The sequence below is a fragment of the Mycteria americana genome, chromosome 9 (genome assembly GCF_035582795.1).
Source record: "Mycteria americana isolate JAX WOST 10 ecotype Jacksonville Zoo and Gardens chromosome 9, USCA_MyAme_1.0, whole genome shotgun sequence".
Taxonomy (NCBI): Eukaryota; Metazoa; Chordata; class Aves; order Ciconiiformes; family Ciconiidae; genus Mycteria; species Mycteria americana.
This window is the reverse complement of record NC_134373.1, coordinates 1,359,424-1,378,641: the sequence shown is the minus strand read 5'-3', so window position 1 is coordinate 1,378,641 and position 19,218 is coordinate 1,359,424. Positions and strand designations below refer to the sequence as shown.

The 19,218-nt window shown below is 45.4% G+C and overlaps 1 protein-coding gene across 10 annotated transcripts in view; it reads right to left on the bottom strand.

Annotated features, from left to right (window-relative positions):
• The window catches only part of HDAC4 (histone deacetylase 4), a 279,148-nt gene that overhangs the window by 68,033 nt on the left and 191,897 nt on the right, over positions 1-19,218 (bottom strand). For 7 of the 10 annotated variants that reach the window (XR_012777014.1, XM_075511397.1, XM_075511401.1 and 4 more), the window contains exons 12-14: positions 18,616-18,845; positions 6,797-7,054; positions 4,925-5,111 (exon numbers count right to left, since the gene is read on the bottom strand). Coding sequence is in view for 9 of the 10 variants with exons in the window: in XM_075511397.1 (XP_075367512.1) it covers positions 4,925-5,111; positions 6,797-7,054; positions 18,616-18,845 (675 nt within the window). In the remaining variant the exon portion in view is untranslated. The remainder of the gene's footprint in view (positions 1-4,924; positions 5,112-6,796; positions 7,055-18,615; positions 18,846-19,218) is intronic. The other 3 variants (XM_075511403.1, XM_075511405.1, XM_075511404.1) reach the window with 1 other exon arrangement.

The following is a 19,218-nucleotide window of genomic DNA, read 5'->3' as shown; positions in this document are numbered from 1 at the left end:
GCCATTGAAAAAGTTGGCTTTCCTCTCTGAGGCAAACCCTGGCACTGACACTTTCAGGTATTCGGCCTTAGGGGAGGTATCTGGCAGTTTCTCGCTTTGCTGTAGGTGAATGCAAAGGAAAAAAACCAACAAAACCCAAACCACATTCAGTTCTAGGAAGAGAACAGAGCACTGGTTAATTGACTGCCTTTGGGTTAGCCAAAGTTCAGTTAAATAAGATTGTGCTGCAACGCTCTGTAGAGGTCTCCCATGTTTGATTCACAGCATCAGACTTCACGAGGAGCTGCTGGGCAAAGGCAAGCACCGTTAATGTCGCCTGAGAAGAAGCTGGAGCCCAATGGTAAGCCCGGCTGTCCACGAGAACTCCCCACTCTGAGTTCATTTAAACTAGCACAAGGTCTGCAGTAACCTTACCTTAGGTTAATTTATATTTGAAGGAAACTCATCTTCAGGGGACATCATGCATTTTGACAAAGCATTTGTTACCCAAAAAGAACCTCATGGAGATGTCCTCCTAGTCCACAGGGGACTGCACTAGGTTTGGCTAGATCATTCACATTAAAGAAAGGAAAGTGGTTCTACCTTCTCTGATTTCCAGACTTATCTACAGGGACTGCAAGCAGGCTTTATAGATTTGAAGCCAAAAGCTGCATGCGTATCTATTCAACATATACATTCACAGACAACAACTAGCCTTGAATTTAAACAAAAAGAAGTACAAGCAGCAAGTCCTTCATCAGATAGGTGCTGACCTGTCTGGGTGCAACCCTGGCTCCCTTCAGTCCACGGGCACTCTGCTGTTGGCGTCAGCGGGGCCGGGACCGCACCCTCTGAGGGCACTGACCTTAGAGACCAACGACTAAAAGATGGTGCAATTGAGGCATCCAGGCGATGGCCAAAGAGAAGGGCAACGGGAAACTACACTGCATGGAGCACAGGCAGGAGAGAGGATTCACTAATAGAAACGGGAAAAGTAAAACATAATATAGGAAAGCTAGGAACAAGAAGCTGCATCTCATTCGCAAAGGACACTCCAACCTGGAGATAAATCTGAGGCTAGTTCATGCCATACCTTCCTCAGTTTCAGGGGGGGGTGGTGGTGGGGTGGGATCAAGCCTTTTCAAGCAGTGTTTTTTAAGCAGCCTTTTCTTGCTCGCCTCCTGGATTCCCAGACGATGCTTAATGCTGTTGCTCTAACAAATCTTTTCGCTACTTTGGGAGCTGGGCACAGCCTGACAGTGAATTATACTGATTGCACTGCGAAGTTGGAAGGGGTCTACGACCATTTGAATAGTTGATACATGAATCCATGTTGCAAGTTCCTTTTTAAAGGGTGTTTTCTGCAAGTCTTTAAGCTTTGAATAGTAAGTCCTGAAAAACTGTCATGCTGCAACTCTAGGTACACAGGTAAAGCAATGCCTAGCCAATTTGGTTGATCTCTAAAGTTTCTCCTTTCCCAACGATTCAATGGTAACAGTAGTGTCTCAATGAAGTTCTTCCGTACTGTATGTAATCGCACGTCACTCAACATTTCTCTTTTTTAAAAACTAAACCACTGGAAAGAAGAGAACTGTTCCAAGTTCCTTCCTGTGGTTGGGGACACTCAGATGAAGAGACACACACACACACACACACACACACAGAGGAAAGCTTGGCAATTTAAGCTTAAAATATGAAAACTACATTGGCCATTACAAGTTAAATTAAGTGGTGCTGGAAGCAATACTCTTTAAGACACGAGAACAATCATTTTTAAAGGTCAGCACTAAAGCATAACCAACCCGCTTTTCTTGGCAGAACAAACATATGATTTGAGGTTCAGATAATTGTATTGCTCTGCACAGGAGAGAATAAATGCCTTCATCAGAAATGAAAAATACTTTAATGCAGAACATCAGAATAATTTGTGGATCCATTTTTACAGGAGATCAGAGACTGGATAATTGGAGCTATGCAAATTAATGGCCTAACCTGAGAAGTCTTATTCAAGTGTGTAGAACAGTGCATGCAGAAGTATTCATTAAAGTCAAGGGGGCTACTCGTGCTAGCGAGGTCAAGTTCAAGGACTAGCTTTCTTTTATACGCTAGTAGGAAGGAAAATTAAATGTCATGCTTAGGGACATAAAACTGATTGCTCGAAGAAGTCAGGAAGGGCACTGTTCTCACTTTCATGTGGAGTAATGCACATCATGTTTGAGAGGTGTATTATGTTGTTCTTTCCCTACACCTTTCAAGTCTCAGGTACTGGTCACCGATAGAGACAGGAAAATAAATTATACATAAACCCCAGAATTTCCACCTGTCTGGTCCTAACTCTGTCTAGAGGAAGCATTAGCGTTTTCTACATGATATCTCAAACATGAACGTGATGAACAATTCCTTTGTCTGTGGGACAATAACTGCTCTCTTAAGAGCCACATTGGTGTCTAGAAGGATCATGGTTGGCTTCATTAGGGCCGTTGAAAGAGGTTTGTTTTTTTCCAGCCCTCTCACAAAATGATCACAACAATTCAAATCTTAATTTCTCTGAAATCCAAAGCGCATAATCATGTTAGGATCAGTCTCCAAAGCAGTCACTTATCAAACAGATGGATTTTCCTAGCAAGAAAGAAGCCTGATGCACTTCAGCACTGCTTGCTTTGAAAAATACCCAAGACACTAATTTCCTGCCTTTCAAAGAATAGCTCAATCCTAGTGATTAAGCTTTAGTATCCACCTCCAAAAACACAATCTCCAACACACCGTGGACAACTTCAAGAAAACATTAGCAATCTAACTCGCACACACATGCTCAACAGCTGAAACGCCTGCCTTTCCTTTCTGTGCTTGCATGCCCATACTAGTAGGCTCTTTTTTCCTGCCACCGTTAAGCAGACAGTGATGGTTAATTAAACTAAACCTTCACCTTTTATGCGAGGTGAAGGACTAGTTATAGGACTAGTATAAAGGTCTCACCTTTAGGCTTTGCACCTTTATTAGCGCCAGTGAATGCCCAACGCTTCCTCCCTTGACAGCATTTTATTGTGTTTTTCCCCCTCCATTCACCTAGCATAAACGTAGAGAACTGCACGAGACAGAAGGCAATGGAAAAATCAAGCCCTTGGAGTCTTAACATGGCTAAATGCCGTGAAAAGGCTATTTAACAGGTGAAATACACTAAGCATTCTTCATATCATTGCTCTCGATTGTCTGGTGCTATATAAAAGCAATGTGATATTCCACCGCTTATTTTAAGCCACCTTTTTGTTTTTAAACGCTGCCTCCAAGGAAAATAAATGATTGTAACAGCGTCATTTCAAAGCAGCACACTTCTCAAAATCTGCATTCCTACTGTTACCTGTAAATTTAAATGAAATTTAGAGGCACGTATCTGAGTCAAACTTATATCCTCTGGTAGGAAATGTTATTGCATGTTTAAACTCTTGCGTATGATTGACAAGGCAGCTTAAATACCAGAGGAGGAGAAAGGAAGAAAGAGAAGGAATGAATAATCTCTTAAAGCAGGGCCAGGCCTCCTTGTTTTTAAAGCACCAAGGTTTGGGTCTAAGTGTCTTAGATGCTCAAGTTTCATCCGGTTTGACCGTGAGCCAGGGGACCACCCTTCTTTGTATCCTTGGCAAAAGCCAAAATCTAGAATAATCTTGCTATAACTGGTTGCATTAGAATGCAGTTTTGCTGAAATTCAAAGTTTCAATATTAACAACAGAGACTTAAAGGGCTGATTTGCAAAAACGGGATACTGCTCGGGCTTTTACAGAGCTGGTCGCACGTGCTTCCCACCCTGCAGCTAGCAGCTGAAGAACAAAGTCATATTTGACATATCACTATTACTATACCGTCAGTGTCTGAAAATAAACCCGATTCACCGTGCTGATTTTAATGATGCAAAACCTGTGGGTTAATTAAGAATAAATGGATATGTGAAAGAGAAACAAAATCATGAGTTGCTCTTACTTGGGCATTCTGGATTTTTTTTTCCCCTTCCTTTTCCCAGGATGCACATCACATTGCAAAATGTTCATTCACAAAATAGAGCTTGACATTTGGGGCAGAAGGCGGACTTCAAAATAAGTCTGCCTAATCACCCAACACAGGGCTTGAAAAGTTGCACATAAATTAACTTTCATCTGTTACTAAGGCTACTGAATAGACAGAAAGGATTTTGGTGGAAAAAAGCTGGTTGTCTGGATTTAGGAAAAACAATTATTTTTCGCCTTTAACCTCTGTGGGGAGATTAACACCCTTTTTTGCATTTCTGGTTTTCACAAGACAAATGCAGAATTGCACTCATAATTTTCCTTTGAGATGAAGACCCAACAGGTAAGAAAACACTCTTCACTCTGTTTCTGCACCCTGACAACTGGAAATAATCAACCCACCTCACTTTTCCTAACCTCCAGGCACAGACTCCCGGGCAGAGATTGTGTTTCAGAAGGAGGGGTCGGCTGGCACAGAGCCCGGGCTGGATAACTTACGGCATGAGATTGCGCAGGGGCTGGAGAAGGTGCAGAAAATACAGCCAACAGATACCGCATTTGGCCTGCTGTCCTTTTTCAATAACATTGCCTCTCTCCGCTTTGCATCTAAATCAGCCCTGTCACAGCATATGACTTGTCCTTTTTTTTTTTTTCTGGAGATACATAATTAACGTACTGTGCTACACTTCTATTGATTTTTGCAGGTTATTTTCTGTCTGGACAGTAGGGTGTCTGTCTCTCTGGAGAAGGGACAAGCAGGACAACAGGGCGTAAGATGACTGAATTTTATCCCTGAAGAAGACAGGATGGTATGGAGACCAAAACCACAGCTGAGACACAGACCCCAAATAGATGGCTTTTGCAGGGACAGGGCGGAAAAGCACAATCTAAGGCAAAATGGTAACCACAGCCCCACCGCTTCAGCCTCCAGTGCCCCTAAATGTTACCTGTTGTGAACCTTGGCTTAGTGGGTGGCTCCTGTACGGACATCGGGAAGGTGGCCGAGGCAGGCGAGGACTGTGCACGGGACAGAGGCCGATGCCCTCCAAAAGAGACGGGCATGCCGGCTGCCTCCAGCGACGCCTGGTAGTTTCTCAGCTGGTGAATACGTTGCTGCTCCAACAGAAGGGCTTGCTGCAGGGAAAAGAAGCAGGTAGTTGCTGAAAGTCTGTGGTGCCTTCAATAAAAAGGTTTTTAAGAGTTTTTAAAGTTCGCAGGCTTGGACTCCTTTCCCTGATAAATGAGCGGACGCACGCGTGTGCAGCAATGAAGACGCGCACATTTCTAGAGCGAAGCCAGGCAAGTGCAGTGTGTTCAAACCACAGCCCTGAAGCTGGTGCACACCGGCAAGGTCATCTGGCCACCTCTTCCTGCCCCCGTGCCTCTCCACCGCGGCAGTGGTGTATTTAACAGCGCGATGCACCAGACCAGGGAACGAGTCCAGCTCAACCGGACCCCAGGCAGGAGAGGGAGTTTCCAGGCGAGCTGGCTCTCTGCACAGCCACACCATCAGCTGGACAGGCTCTTGGTCAGAAGGGATGGCTGTTCCAGCTTCCCACGCTGCAACCACAGCCTAACAACCTTCCCATTTCCTCTATTTATTCCCTGTCCTCTTCGAGGCTAAATAATTGCAGAAGATAATATTTTAAAGACTCCTCAGGTGTGACCATGCATCCAGGACTAGGGCGGGGGGGGCTGCACTTTCAGAGGAACGGTATTGCCGAGGTCCATCATTAGCAGCATGTTACATTTTATTTATTTATTTACTAAGGCAATGAGGCTCCGATGTGACCGTATAAACCAAACAACGCTTTGTACAAGTATGGCTGGCAATGGCATTGATCTTTCAAGGCAGCGCTGTTATGAAGATAATGCTGCTCAACAAGGAACCGAAAACGTAGTCTCGGAGCAACAGCCGGTGACATTCGCGCGGAAAAAGCGAGTCGGCTCCGCAGTGCTAGGAAGACAGGAATGAGCAGCGAGATTCAAATGACTACAGGGAGCAACCAATTTGCACCTGATCCACAGACACTGCAACGGCAAACCTGGCACAAGTCCGCTTTCCCTAGCCAAGGGCTGTGGATTTACGCAGAACTACACCCTGGCATGGCTACAGCAATCTGCTCTTGGCTGCAGATCCCGTGCGGGGGTTACGCACGGCTGTAGGTACAGTCAGATGCTGAGTGCTAAGGGCTGCAAAGACGAGCAGAGCACTGATGCCTTAAGAGAACTGCAACCTTCTCACCTTCATTACTGCTACCACAACGGGCAGCTTTTGGGCGACTGCCATATAATTGGGAAGATTATGCCATGCTACATTGTTATTGGATTTATTACTTGCAATCCACAAGGCTCTGGTGTTTACCTTCAAAAGCGAGCACAGCTGCCATCTCTGGGACCTCCAGCTCTGAAGAAGGAACCCCCTCCAATGAACCTCATCCTTCATTCCCTTATCCAGCCCTTCTCTGGGGCAATTTGTTTTAAAACATAAAATCCTCTGCTAGTATTTAGTGCTCAAAAATGTTAAGACACACTTTGTCCTTCCAAAGAAACAAACAGAAAGAGGTTCAGTGGCTGCAAACACATTGACTGCATTTTGTGCAGGTCATCCAGATTCTTGTCCCTGGGATTTCTGAGTTGACACGGTGACTCCAAGGAAGGACGGCACTGATTTTACTTGCAGGTTCCTTTATGCAGCAAATCCTCAAGAGCTGGTTCCCCCTAGCTTCTCCCCCTTCGAGTAGTATAAGGTGACTACCAAGAACCAAACAATCTTCTACAAAGAACCGAGTCCCAAACTTGGTATTTTGCGAGCTCACCTGACGGAAAAGCAGCTCCTGCTCAGCCTGCCTCTGCCCGGACTCCAGCTCCTGCTGCGGCTCTGCTTCCTCCTCATCGCTCTCGATGGGTTCTTGCTTCACTTGCACCATGTTGGCCAGCCCTGGGGCCTCCTTTTGGCTTGTGACTCTGTCGCTGTATGGCTCCTCCAAAAGGGCTTGGTGTTCCCGTAACTCTTCCTCCGTCTCCTCAGGGTGGCTTTCATGCTGGCGAGCTGGTTCGTTGGGTTTTGATATAATCTGAAAACAACCCAGAGGGCAACCAATAAATAAAATGCAACTCATCACAGGTAAAGTTCACTCTGTTCTCCTCAAAGAACCAGCTTCGTGAAAAGAGCAATTGTGAATTATAGCTTTTATCTTATAAACTAGGTCCAAACCAACCACTCAAGGGAAAAGTCAGGGCAACCTTGGCATTAAGCACTACGAAATCCTGTGTCCCAAGTAACGATGGCCCCTTCGTTTTGCCCTTGGTTTTCCCTCTCAAGAAATAAGAGCCTCTTGCGCCTGCACGCCTACAGATGCTACTGCATTCACAAACCCACACAGGAGAAGTGTAACAACCGTCGATACACTTGGCAATTACATTCTGAAAACAAGAGACACACAAACCCTCTAAGAGGGTTTCTGCTACCTTCTTTGCCCAGCTTCTTCTTGAATCACCCCCTGAATTTTATCTGTAAAGTGAGAGGCCATCTTAGAAAGATTCCTCCGAAACTTGCACTCTTATGAAGTTAGTTAGGAGGAAACGGAGGACACCCAACTTACAGCATCTGTACGGAAGCAAACTGCAAGAGCAGCACCATTCTAACCAGGTCTTCCTAACTAGAGGTAGTGAACGTCTCTGAAGGCAGCTGCTAAAACAAAGGGAACAACGTAATTTTCACTATAATTCACATAGGCTCAGACTTTCTGAAAGTTCATTGGCAAGATAAAATTCACAGTTCTCCGTCTCAGACTGCTTATGACTTTTATTTGGAACAAAACAAAACAAAAAAATATCTGTGAGCTGTTTTTTAATCCAGCATAGGTAAATAAATCACTTTCCTTTCTTTAAAAGAGCTCAGGCTGTACCCGTTTCACAGGCTTATAAAGAAACTGCTGAACTTTGAAGTTGTCAGGGCAGAGCTTTAATAAGGATTAGGTCATTGGTATGAAAAGAAATATTGATTTTAAATCTAATAAAGCTAAATCAAAACATGGTTGTTGAACACATACAGAAGGAGTGACCACTTGTAAGTAACTTCTCTTTGAAGAACAGGGGCTCAAACCTGAAACTAAGCCTTCTTCCCTAAATGTAGGAAGAGAGGCTCTGCCATAGAACTTAAGCAAACCTATACAAAGCAGATTTAGGCAGACAAAGGTAATATAAAGGATTAATTGCCTGCAAGTATCATAGCAAGGATGGCAAGAGGTTGCTCATAGCTACAGCAGAGGATCTCAAATAACTGGGGCTCAAAGCTTTTAAAAATGGAGCGTTGCAAGGACCGGGACACAGGGCCACGGCTTTCCAGCACTTTGTGGATTACTGTGTTTTGGATGTCCTGAGACGAGCAGGACACATACAAGGGCTTTATCTTGCCTAGAAGCTTAAGGCAAGACCCTCTGGGGTTCACACGGCCCCCCACTACAGATGGGGGGTGCAGCCCATCCCGCAGTGACAAGAGCCGATGTTTTTGTAGCAATCAACAACTGGCTGCTGTTTGCAAGAGGGTTTCGGTTTCTGCAACTGCGGAACTGTCTTTGAGAGTCAACAGTTTCTTGGAAGAGATGGGATCCACCTGACTAAACAGGGAAAAAGTAGCTTTGCCAATAGGCTGGCCAAGCTGGTAGAGCTTTAAACTAGAAACAACAGGGGAGGGAGTGGTTCCTCAACAAGCAGCCTGGGGTGGGGTGAGCAGAAAGGACACGGCGATCAACAAAAAAGAGCTGATGTGGCATCCCTTTGAGCGCAGGCATGTAAAGAAGGAGGTGCCTGCAGAACAGCCTGATTGGGAAGGTCTCAAGCCTGTCCTGGGGAAGTGGCACACTTGGGTGCCTCTCAAACACCTCTACACTAGTGCTCCCAGCATGGGGACCAAACAGAAGGATTAGAAGTCTGTGTGCACTTACAGGACTATGACCTCCCTGGGATCATGGAGACACGGTGGGATAGCTCACGTGACTGGAGTGCTGTGATGGAGGGATACAGGCTTTTTAGGAAGGACAGGCTGGGAAAGTGAGGAGGGGAAGTTGCCCTTTATGGGATGGAGGAGCAGGAACGCATGGAGCTCTGCACCTTGGTATGGATCTGGAGTCAGTCAAGAGCTTAAACGTCAAGAGAAGTGGACAGACCAAGATGACCACTCTTGTAGTGGGTAGACTGCTGCAGGCCTCCTGATCAGGTAGAAGTAGATGAGGCCTTCTTCAAACACCCAGAAGAAGCCTTACTTTCACAGGTCCTGGTCTTCATGGGGGACGTTAACCACCCTGCTATCTGCTGGAAGGACAAGACAGCAGGGCTCAAGCAATCTAGGAGATTTGAGTGTGCATTGATGACGAATTCCTGACACAGGTGATCAAGATGCCAACAAGGAAGGTGCTCTCCTGGACCTGACATGTACAAACAAGTAAGGACTACTCAGGGATGTGGAAGTCTCAGAGGCAGCATTGGCTGCAGTGACCATGAGACGGTGGAGTTGAAGATCCGAAGAGGAGGGAACAGGGCAAAAAGCAGCACCACAGCCCTGGATTTCAGGAGAGCAGACTTGGGCCTCTTCAGGGATCTGCTTGGAAGAGTGCCATGGGATACAGCCCTGGAGATTAGGGGGGTCCAGGAGAGCTGGCTGATACTCAAGGATTCTACAAGCTCAAGAAAGATCCATCCCAACAAGTAAAGAATCAAGCTCAGGCTGCAGAAGGCCTGCATGGATGAGCAAGGAGCTCCTAACTGAACTCAAGACATAAAAGGGCGGTGTAAGAGAGTTGGAAGCAGGACAGGTGACCCAAGAGGAGCAGAGAGTTGCTATTTGATCTTGTATGGATGGTGTTAAGAAAGCCAAAGCCAACCTGGAGTTAAATCTGGCAAGGGGCATGAAGGACATCAAAAAAGGAAGGAGGAAGACTAGGGAAATCATGGGCCCACTGCTGAATGGGGGCAGGGATGTGGTGAAAAATGACATAGAAAAGGCCATGGCACTTAATGCCTTCTTTACTAGTAAGACCCTCCTTCAGGAATCCCAGGCCCCTGAGACCAGAGCGAAAGTCTGAAGCAAGGAAGACTTACCCTTGGTGGAGGACCACCAGGTTTAGGGAGCACTTAAAAAAACCCTTGACATACCTAAGTCCATGGGGCCTGATGGATTGCACTCACAGGTCATGGGACAAGAGGCAATGGGCACAAATGAAAACACATGAAATTCCTTCTGAACACAAGAAAACATATTTTTTAGTGTGAGGGCTGTCAAACACTTGAACAGGTTGCCCAGAGAGGTTGTGCAGTCTCCATCCTTGGAGATACTCAAAACCCAAGTGCATATGGTCTTGGGCAACCTGCTCTAGCTGACCCTGCTCGAGCAGGGACATTGGACTAAATGATCTCATGAGGTTCCCACCAACCTAAAAGATTCAGTGATCAAAACTTCTCAAGGATTTTTCTGAGGTACCTCCCACCCACCCCCACCTCCCCAGTTTCATTACTTATAATACACATTGGATAACTAAACCACATTAAGCTAAAGGCAGTTCTTCCATCAATTTTCTTTAAGCTCTCTTAGGCTTGATGAATATAATCTGTTTTAAAGATAATGAAATCATCATAAACCATCTCCTGCTACTTTTTTTCTACTTGGATCGAAGGTCTCAAGCTTTGAACTTAATACCTTTTGAACTTATGAACTACACAAGGTAATTGCTGGGAAAATAACTTACAATGTCATTGTCAAATCTAATGGAAATGAGAAGCAGTATAATTCCCTTGAAGTTTTAAATTATTCCAACTCCATAAAAACGTAAGAATTAAATGAAAAACACAATGAAGGTTGAAAGATCAAGTGGTCAATGACAAAGACATTTCAAACATTCAGTTTGCTCTCCTAATACAGAGTGAATCTCTTGGTATGTCATTTGTTCTAGCTGCTGCAACCCTGTTCTTAAAGGACAATTTTGCAAAGAAAGCACTTTGTTATGAACATACTCCATATAATACATGAGTATGTGCATCCCAGGCCCATTAAAACTCCCTAAAAATCTTCCATTTTTGCAATTTTATGAACATGTGTTCGTGTAATTTAAGAAAATTTAAGGTAATAAAAGTGCAAGGGAATGAATATAAAGTTAAGATAGCATTGCAAATGCTTACAAATATATCTGAAATAGTAAACAATTACACAACGCACCATAAATAACTTCTCCTTCCCTTAATTAGCTCTCTAGCTTCCTTTGCAATGAGGTTACTCCTCTGTTTTCAAACACAGTCGCCTCTGGCTATCACGAACTGCCACCATAAAACATTGTTAAAGGAACTGCCTCGCTAGCCTCGGACAGCTAACTACTTCAGTACGGAAGAAACTATACAGCTCTAGTCACAAGCATTTTTAAAAGACTCGATGCAGCTGGCAAGATTTCTTATCTACATCTTTGAAATACAAAGAACAGAAAGAAAAAAAAAACCTCATAGCAATGTCAGGTCACAATACAAGGAAAAACAAAGAATTCATTTTTCCATGGAATGCTTCATAAAGAAAAAAAAGCTGCATTTCTTTGCTAGTAAAATTTCAGGTTAGCTGGCATCTGATTTGTCTACTAGACACAATATATCTACTTCTTCACGACACCTTCTCTGTAGTGGTAAGTTCTTAGGACACCGAAGACTTTGCAGATACTACTGAACAGGCTAGAAACGTCTGTTTACTCATCTGTTTACTCACTAATGAAGAGTCCCCAACAGAAAAATGCTTGAGAAGTTCCTAGAAGGATTTAACTAATGCACTTTTTCTTTAGTCAACAAGTGTCACAGGGACCTGTCTGGTTATAAAAGGTGGCTGAAGAGGTCCTTGGAAAGCAGAAGCAGAGCTGAAGAACCTCCATAGGACTGCACAGCAAAGCTTCCTATCTGGACAGACCAACTCTGATGAAGCTGTGCACCTCCGAATCTTTCTCCTAAGATGACAAGCAGAAGACATTTCTGGTCCTGCACAATTAAAAGGACAAGGCTCCCTCAACACTGAACATGACAGATCACCTCAGTTATCAAAGACTGACAGAGATGAAAGCTGGGCATGACTTTAAGTAAAACTTGAGATAGATCTATTCTCAAGATCTCTTCCAGTTTAGGAGTCCAATGCAGGAACGTGGCATTTCTCCAGTGTTGCTCATGATGGTAATGGTTACTGAAAGTAGAGAACAAGTTTGAACCACTGAGGGGACTGCTTTCAGGTATGATATTAATAACAGTCTCGTGGAAAAGGGCATCTCTGCTGGAGGGAATACCTGTCATGCCCTTCCGAGCCTTTAGTGCTGCTGGACAGACTGGTGTGCATCAAAGGATACAGGTTGGAGGCTGAAAACAGCCACACACACCTTCAAAGTTTAGGATAAATCATCACATTTCCAGGGTTATCTACAGGTAGTAGAAGCTCAAAGAAACCATACCTGACAGCACACCAAAACCCCATTCCACTTTGCCAGACATGTACAGCTAGTCAAAACTTTGTGCAGACAGGGAAGGTGGTCAAGACCGCACTACTGTTGATAACTATCCAGTTCATACCCTGGGAAGTGCAGAGCATGCCTGCTGGGGTGGAGTGACTTCCCTGTTTTGGGAACGGGGTGAAGTAGCAGAAGGCACCAGCCAGGACCCAGCCAGCCTCAGCCTCTTCTGTGCTGGTACCATCAACCGCACAGAGCCCTGCTCCCCTTGAACAGCATTGTGGGGGACACAGGTGTCAGTGGGGTGGCACAGCACGTCCCACTGACCAGAGGATGAGAGAAGCCAGGAAGCGAGGGAGGATGACAGACTGGCTCGGCCCTGACCTTGCCACGCTGTGCAGAAGCCAGCGGAGACCTCCCTTTCCTCCCTCTGGAGGTGAAGGACGAACTCGGGGAAGACAGAGAACAACTCTGCATAGCTGGAGGCACAGCTTTGATGAAAGTGAGGAAAAAAAAAATAGAGACAAGAAAGAGATGATAAAGCCTCAGCTCGAAAGCATCCTGAGACAGACAGCCAAAAAAGCATTGGTCTTGAGTCAAGGATGTGGCTAGGAATTGAGATGCGGGAGGCAGGCGGTGCGGAGCGGGTGCGCCGGCGGGGATGCTCAAGAGCAAGAGCAGCCCTAGCAGAGAGGCGTAAGGCGAGAGCGCAGCCGCAGGGGAGCGTGCACGCGGACAAGCGCTTGGAGAAGAAAACATATTGCTGCGGGCTTGAATTAATCACTCGGAAACGATAACACAAGCCTTGCTCTTCTGGCTTTCAATATGAGTCTTCCCATGTGAGGTACCCCTTACAGAGCAGGGAGATCCTAATTTTTAACTTTTAGAGACCAAAGAGAAACAAGAGATGATAAAGGATGATGGGGTGAGGCCGAGTTGGGCATAGGCCACGCAGGGAGCTGGCAGAGTCTTCTGCAGCAAAGAAAAATCTCGTTTGATTTTTTTTTTCCCCTGAAGTGATGAGACAGCAGGAAAACAATAACTGTCTGAGGCAGCCTACCTGCTGGAAGGACCACGAGACTGCTGGCCTCCGTGCCTAGACGAGAGGGAAGAACCCAACTGTAATGAATCAAAGAACAGGGACCGCCTGGAGGGGAAAAGGAGGGGGAGCGAGAAGCAAACACCCTGGCACCAGCAGAAGCTGTTTTCTCCCCCCCCCAATAATTGGAGTTATGGGGCTGATTATATCAGGTACACATCTACACATCACTGGATCTGCAGCAACAGACACCCGCAGAACAACAGCTCCTGGCAAAACCACTTAACAGCATTTAGGCAGTAATAGGTGCGATGATGCACAAGCACACGAATGCCAAGCGTCTCGCGTCCGGCTGAACAGCGTTTCGTATTCAACCAACGGAGACACTTAGCAGGAATGCTGAAGGAGGTTTTCCGGAGATCTTTTTCAATACTTGTTATATCCAAAGTTATGTCTGGGTGCTTCAAAAACAGGCTTCCCTTAAACTGTTCTAAGGGTAATAGCCCTACCTGAATGCTGTGCTATAGAAAAATACAGTGTATTAGGTTGTAATATTACAAATTAAACATTGCGTATGAAAAGCTACTCCAGGAGTCACTTGAGGCTAAACAGTTAACGCGTTCCAAAAAGAAGAAAAAAAAAATAAAAATCAGGAAATAGCAAGGGTAAATTCTAGGTGTTAATAAAAATGTATCCACCCAATGCTGCTGCACCAGACAAGTTGAGGCACTGTAGTCTGGCGTATATACGTTCCCATATATATGCCACAGCAGAAGAAACACCTCACTTTCCAGAGTGTGCTAAAAATGGGGTTTACTCAGAAGAACCATAATTTGACCACAGAAGCTCAGTGTTAATCTGCTTAACAGTACAATTCAGGGCTAAAAGGGAGATCATCTGTTCTAGTAAGGCTTCATGAATTATACAGCCAGGGGGCTAAAGCCAAAACACTCATCTTTGCTACGGAAAGGTAAAAAAGTTGAGTTTTCCAGCATAGAATTTACAGAAATCTCACTTGCGTATTTCTCTTTAGAAAGGGAATTGCTGCTTCAAGACTTATCACGCTGAAGAGCTAACACAACTCAAAATACCTGGAGTCTGCTCAGAGAACAGCATCCTACTTTACCTGGTTCGCTGTCACGACAAAAATATCCCCCCAAATGCTGACCTCCAAACGCCACAGAGAACCACGAGCATATCACGGCTCCTCTCTCTCATACATAAAAGACTAAAATTTGCATCTTAAAAGAGACTGAAGTCTGCAGAAAAATTGCTGAAGGTGGAACGATGTCAGGATTGCTGCATATATTTATCGTATGGCAAAACAAGCCCCCTCGCCCAGCAAGGCTCCTCCGACCATGGGGAAAAACCATTCCCAAGGTTTGAACGTTAAAGATGCAAAAAGGTGGGAAACACGACCGCATGTTGCCTGTGTAATTTCAGGTCAGTGCTCCCGTGCACCTGCGTTAATGTATAGCTTTTATTTTCAGGACTGTTTAGTGTTTAACGGTTTAGGGCACGTGCCTCATTCCGATCAAATGTTGCACAGAGCTCAATTAGCAAGAAGTGATTCAGTCTCTTATTCAGAATCTCATTTAATGTCTCAAACCCCGGTTCTGAAGAAAGAGTTGTTGATTTCTACATACGGTTTTGCAGTGCGGTGACTAGAGCACACGAGTGCTCTGCAAATATTAGCACGTCTGTGTTCACGATGACTTGACGGCAGGCGGGGAGCAGAGCTGCTCCATGCCATCAAATGCACAGCCAGGGCAGAGATTATGGAACCCCACGGGAGGGGGGTTTCAATACGATGCGGTTGATTTTAAGATTACATGTTTCAGGTCTGCAAGCACACCTCTGCAGCCAGCAGCTCCGTTTCCCTGTCCTGCAGACGGCACGGAGAAGATGAGCGAGCCGCTGCAAGCTGCCCGCTGGCTGGATCCGCTCGGTGGGCCACGGCTCTGCGGCAGAGAGGAGAAAGCCAATTCCCTGCAACAGGGTCAAGCTGCCTTAGCCCTGAGGCCCCTTCTTTCCCTCTTCCACTCCTTATGCGTCCTCTGCTTTCTGCAACAAACGAGGCAGCATGCCACTGGAAAGCAGCCTTGCTCTTACCCTTCTCTGTACTACCTTCAGAGTCTTGTGATAGAGATACCACTTGATCGTCAAAAATTGGATCAAAAAGATGTGAAAAAAGAAAAAGCGAGTGAGACTTGCATGGGAAACTTAACTACTCCCATGTCGTAGCTTGAGTGCTCAGCTTGGCAACTTCAATAATGAGCTTTTCATTCATGCATGTGTGTCTCATCCTCCTTTTTGGGGGGTGTTGTGTGGTTTGTGTGTGTGTGTTTTCCTCCCCTCCTTAAAGCAAAAGCAAACGTCACCACCAGGTGACAACACGAACAGCAGATGAGCAGGGCTGGGACTCTCATCTTCCACACAGCGCCTTGCGGTGAGCCGGGGGAGTCACTCTGCAGCGAGCCGGCTCCCGAGCAGGATGAACCATGTGCTTGGCTATGCTCAAGTGGTCCCCAATTTGCTGCCGACAGCAGTAGACCAAGGACTTCAGAGCCCATGCTGGAAGGAAAGGCACCCTGGGGAGCACGCTCCCCTCCGGTCACCCCAGGGAGCCCTGTGCCTCCTCCGGACCCGTGCCACCCAGCCCATCCCTCTGCACTCTCCCGCCCTATCCTCGCTTGTCCAATTCCAAGTTACTGCTCCAAAGCCTTGGACACCAAGGCTTCACAGCCGAATCCCCTAGACAATTATTCTTACTATTTTTAATCAGGAGCAAAAAAACATATTTTTCCTTAGTCGCCTTCTTGGAAACAGCAAGACTTGTTTTGGCTGCAATCCTCTCAAAAATTTCATCTGATGTAGACACCTAGCAGGGAAAGTCTAAAGCCAAAATCTTAAAGCTCAGAAAAATCACAAGCAATTGAAAACAGCCTCGTATTATTTACAGGAAATCCAACACAACCTTAACAGACAGTGCTGTCAGTTCTGCTAATAATTAAAAGGCAGCAATCTATTACATTATTTTTAGTTGTGCCCTTACTCTCCTACACACGAGGGTCTTAAAATATCTGTGCGTCTGGGAAAAGTCTTCCATGTCAGCACTTGGATGTTATCCCACGGGATAAATTTGCCACACGCATACAGAGCTCGTACCAAAACCATTTTAACTCATTACTTATATAAATCAAACACAGGGAAATCGCCCCTGTGCAATCAGTTTAATTACACTCCCCCCCCGCCTGCCTCTGCTACGGATGTGATAGAGCACAGCTCTAACAAAGCTGAAATTCAGAGTGGTGCGGGAGGACTCGCTCGGCTCCGGTCACACATGCTCTCCAGCTCCTGGGAGGTCCAAGCGAAAGTCTGAATGAGTTCAGTGGGTACGTCACGGCGAAGGCTTTGGATGCTTACAAGCGTTGGCAACGGAAAAGCCTTAAAAACCTCAAACAAACAAACCGCCGAGCTGACATCTATTTCCTAACAAAGAAACCCTACCTAGCGCCCCGCGCCTGACGGTCCTGCTCGCAAAGCGCGTTTGGAAGGGGGTAAGGGAAATTTCTATGGCAGCAGCAGCTCCCCACCACCCCGGTGTGCAGGGCTGAATGAGGTCCAGGGCTGGCACACGCGGTGCGTGGTGGCAGCTCTCCAGAAGTACATGATTGACGTCAGTAACTTGTGTAATCATCCTGCCTTACTCGAGTCCATAAACAAAGTTTTGGGGGGTTGTGTGGTGGTTTTTTTTTTTTTTTTTTTTTAAATCCAGCTCTCGGTAGTTGTATTTTCTCATAGGACTGGAACAGTGAAAATATTTGGAGAAACCTCCACCATAAATTAAAGTGCAGCAATCTGAAAGGTCCGCCTGCCACTGAACTTGTCCTCCTGAGCCTGAAACCTGCTACTGGATTTGCTTGTTTGTTAAAGAAAGCCACCACTGGAACTCCTTGAGACAAATCAAGGAGCCTTGTCTCAAGGAGAAAGCCTCAGAACAGTACAAAAATCAGAGTCAGAAAAATATCACACTGATTATCACCCATTTCCCCCTTCCCCAACAGCCTTTTTATATTGCAAGTCTAGCAACAGACTGTGCCTTCTGAAACCCTGGGAGAAAACCTCAGCTGGGGTAAAACGTCACAGCTCCATCCATACCACTTGTGATCAGACCTCTTGCACATAAAAGTGAGTTTTACCTTCCCATAGGCTAAAACATCAGGATAGATTTTGCCTTTTTTAATGCATGCTCAATGCAATCATCTCAAAGCAGCTTTGTTTCAGCTTCGTTGTAATATTGGCGTGCCCAGACAGATGATTTCAGCTACGCAGCAACTGCAAAATCTGTGCACTGATGAATGGTGCTCTGCAATGTTCACCTGATGTTCTCCAAGTGATTTACAGAAAGCGAGGTAATAAACATAGTGCTTGCTTTCTTCAAAGCAATTTTTGAATCACATCTAATTGATCTTCAAAACAACCTCTGCAGGATGCACAGCAATACTGTCCTCATTTCCAGGAGAAAAAACGGGTAGGACACTGTCATGCTTTACACAGGGCCGTAGTTAAGAGAATCTGGATTGGAGATGGCAACAGCTTTTCTCTTTCCAAAGGTAATTCCAGAGAAAAATGCTTCAGTAAATCTGAATATCTTCACTTGCAATTATTTTCTGGTGTTGTCATGTCTGAAATCCCTCGCTTTTTATTTTTTTCTCAAATCCATATTACTGCTCCTTCTCCCTTTCAATCTGTCTATATACACAGTAGGTATTTTCCCCTTATTCCTTGACAGCATTTTATGTTTTCTGCTACAAAACTGACAAAAGATGCTGATGTGGATGAATGGCAGCAATGACAACTTTAAAAAGTATTACTGGAAAGCCAGAAGTTGGAACTGTACTGCCTTGCACTGTCTGCAACACAGGTATTGATCCTCGCCTTGGTGAGGGATGTCCACATCCTTGTTGAGGTATTTCTCAAAATCATGAAAAAGAGGTTCAAGGAGGAAGGCCAGTTGGTTATGGAGGTCGAGACCACATACATTATCACACAAGAAACTCTGAAATAGTGTCGTCTAAAGTTGGCATTGATGCTGTATGAGGAAGAAAGACTTTACAAGCGTCATGCCTACCTTGTTGATGTGCAGTTGCTGTTGCTGGAATTGCTGTTTGTGTTTCTCCAAGAACTGCTGGTGCTGCTGCTGGATCACTAACTGCTGGAGGGCCTGGGCGTTCTGGGGAAGGGGAGCAGACTGCGTGCGCCCCAGCGGGCGATGCTGCCGGAGTTTGTGTATTGAAGGGGAGACCCGTTCTCCAGCAACCAGAGACTGTGCGTGGAGGGGCAGTCCTGAAAGATACCAGTCTGAAGATAATATGGAGGAAAAAACAGCAGAGAAGAAAAAAAAGGAAGAAGAAAGGAAGGGAGAAAACGGCTGTTGAGTAACGCTGATGGTGACAATGATATATAACGTTAAAACCAGCCACCTCGCCATTTACAGCTGAAGCATCCTTAAAAGAGAACAGATAACAATTAATTACCATTGGATGGAGTAATACTTTGTGTTCTTTCGAATTCTGTTTGCTTGTTTACTCGGAGACCCTAGGGAAACGTTTCTTAAAATCAGCAATACCTTACGGACCCTTCCATCGCTCGGTAGGTGACGTGAATTAAGATCACAGCGGTAGTTTGGAGAAGTTAAAGTCTTACAGCTTGCCTCGGTACAGGGAGTAATCCC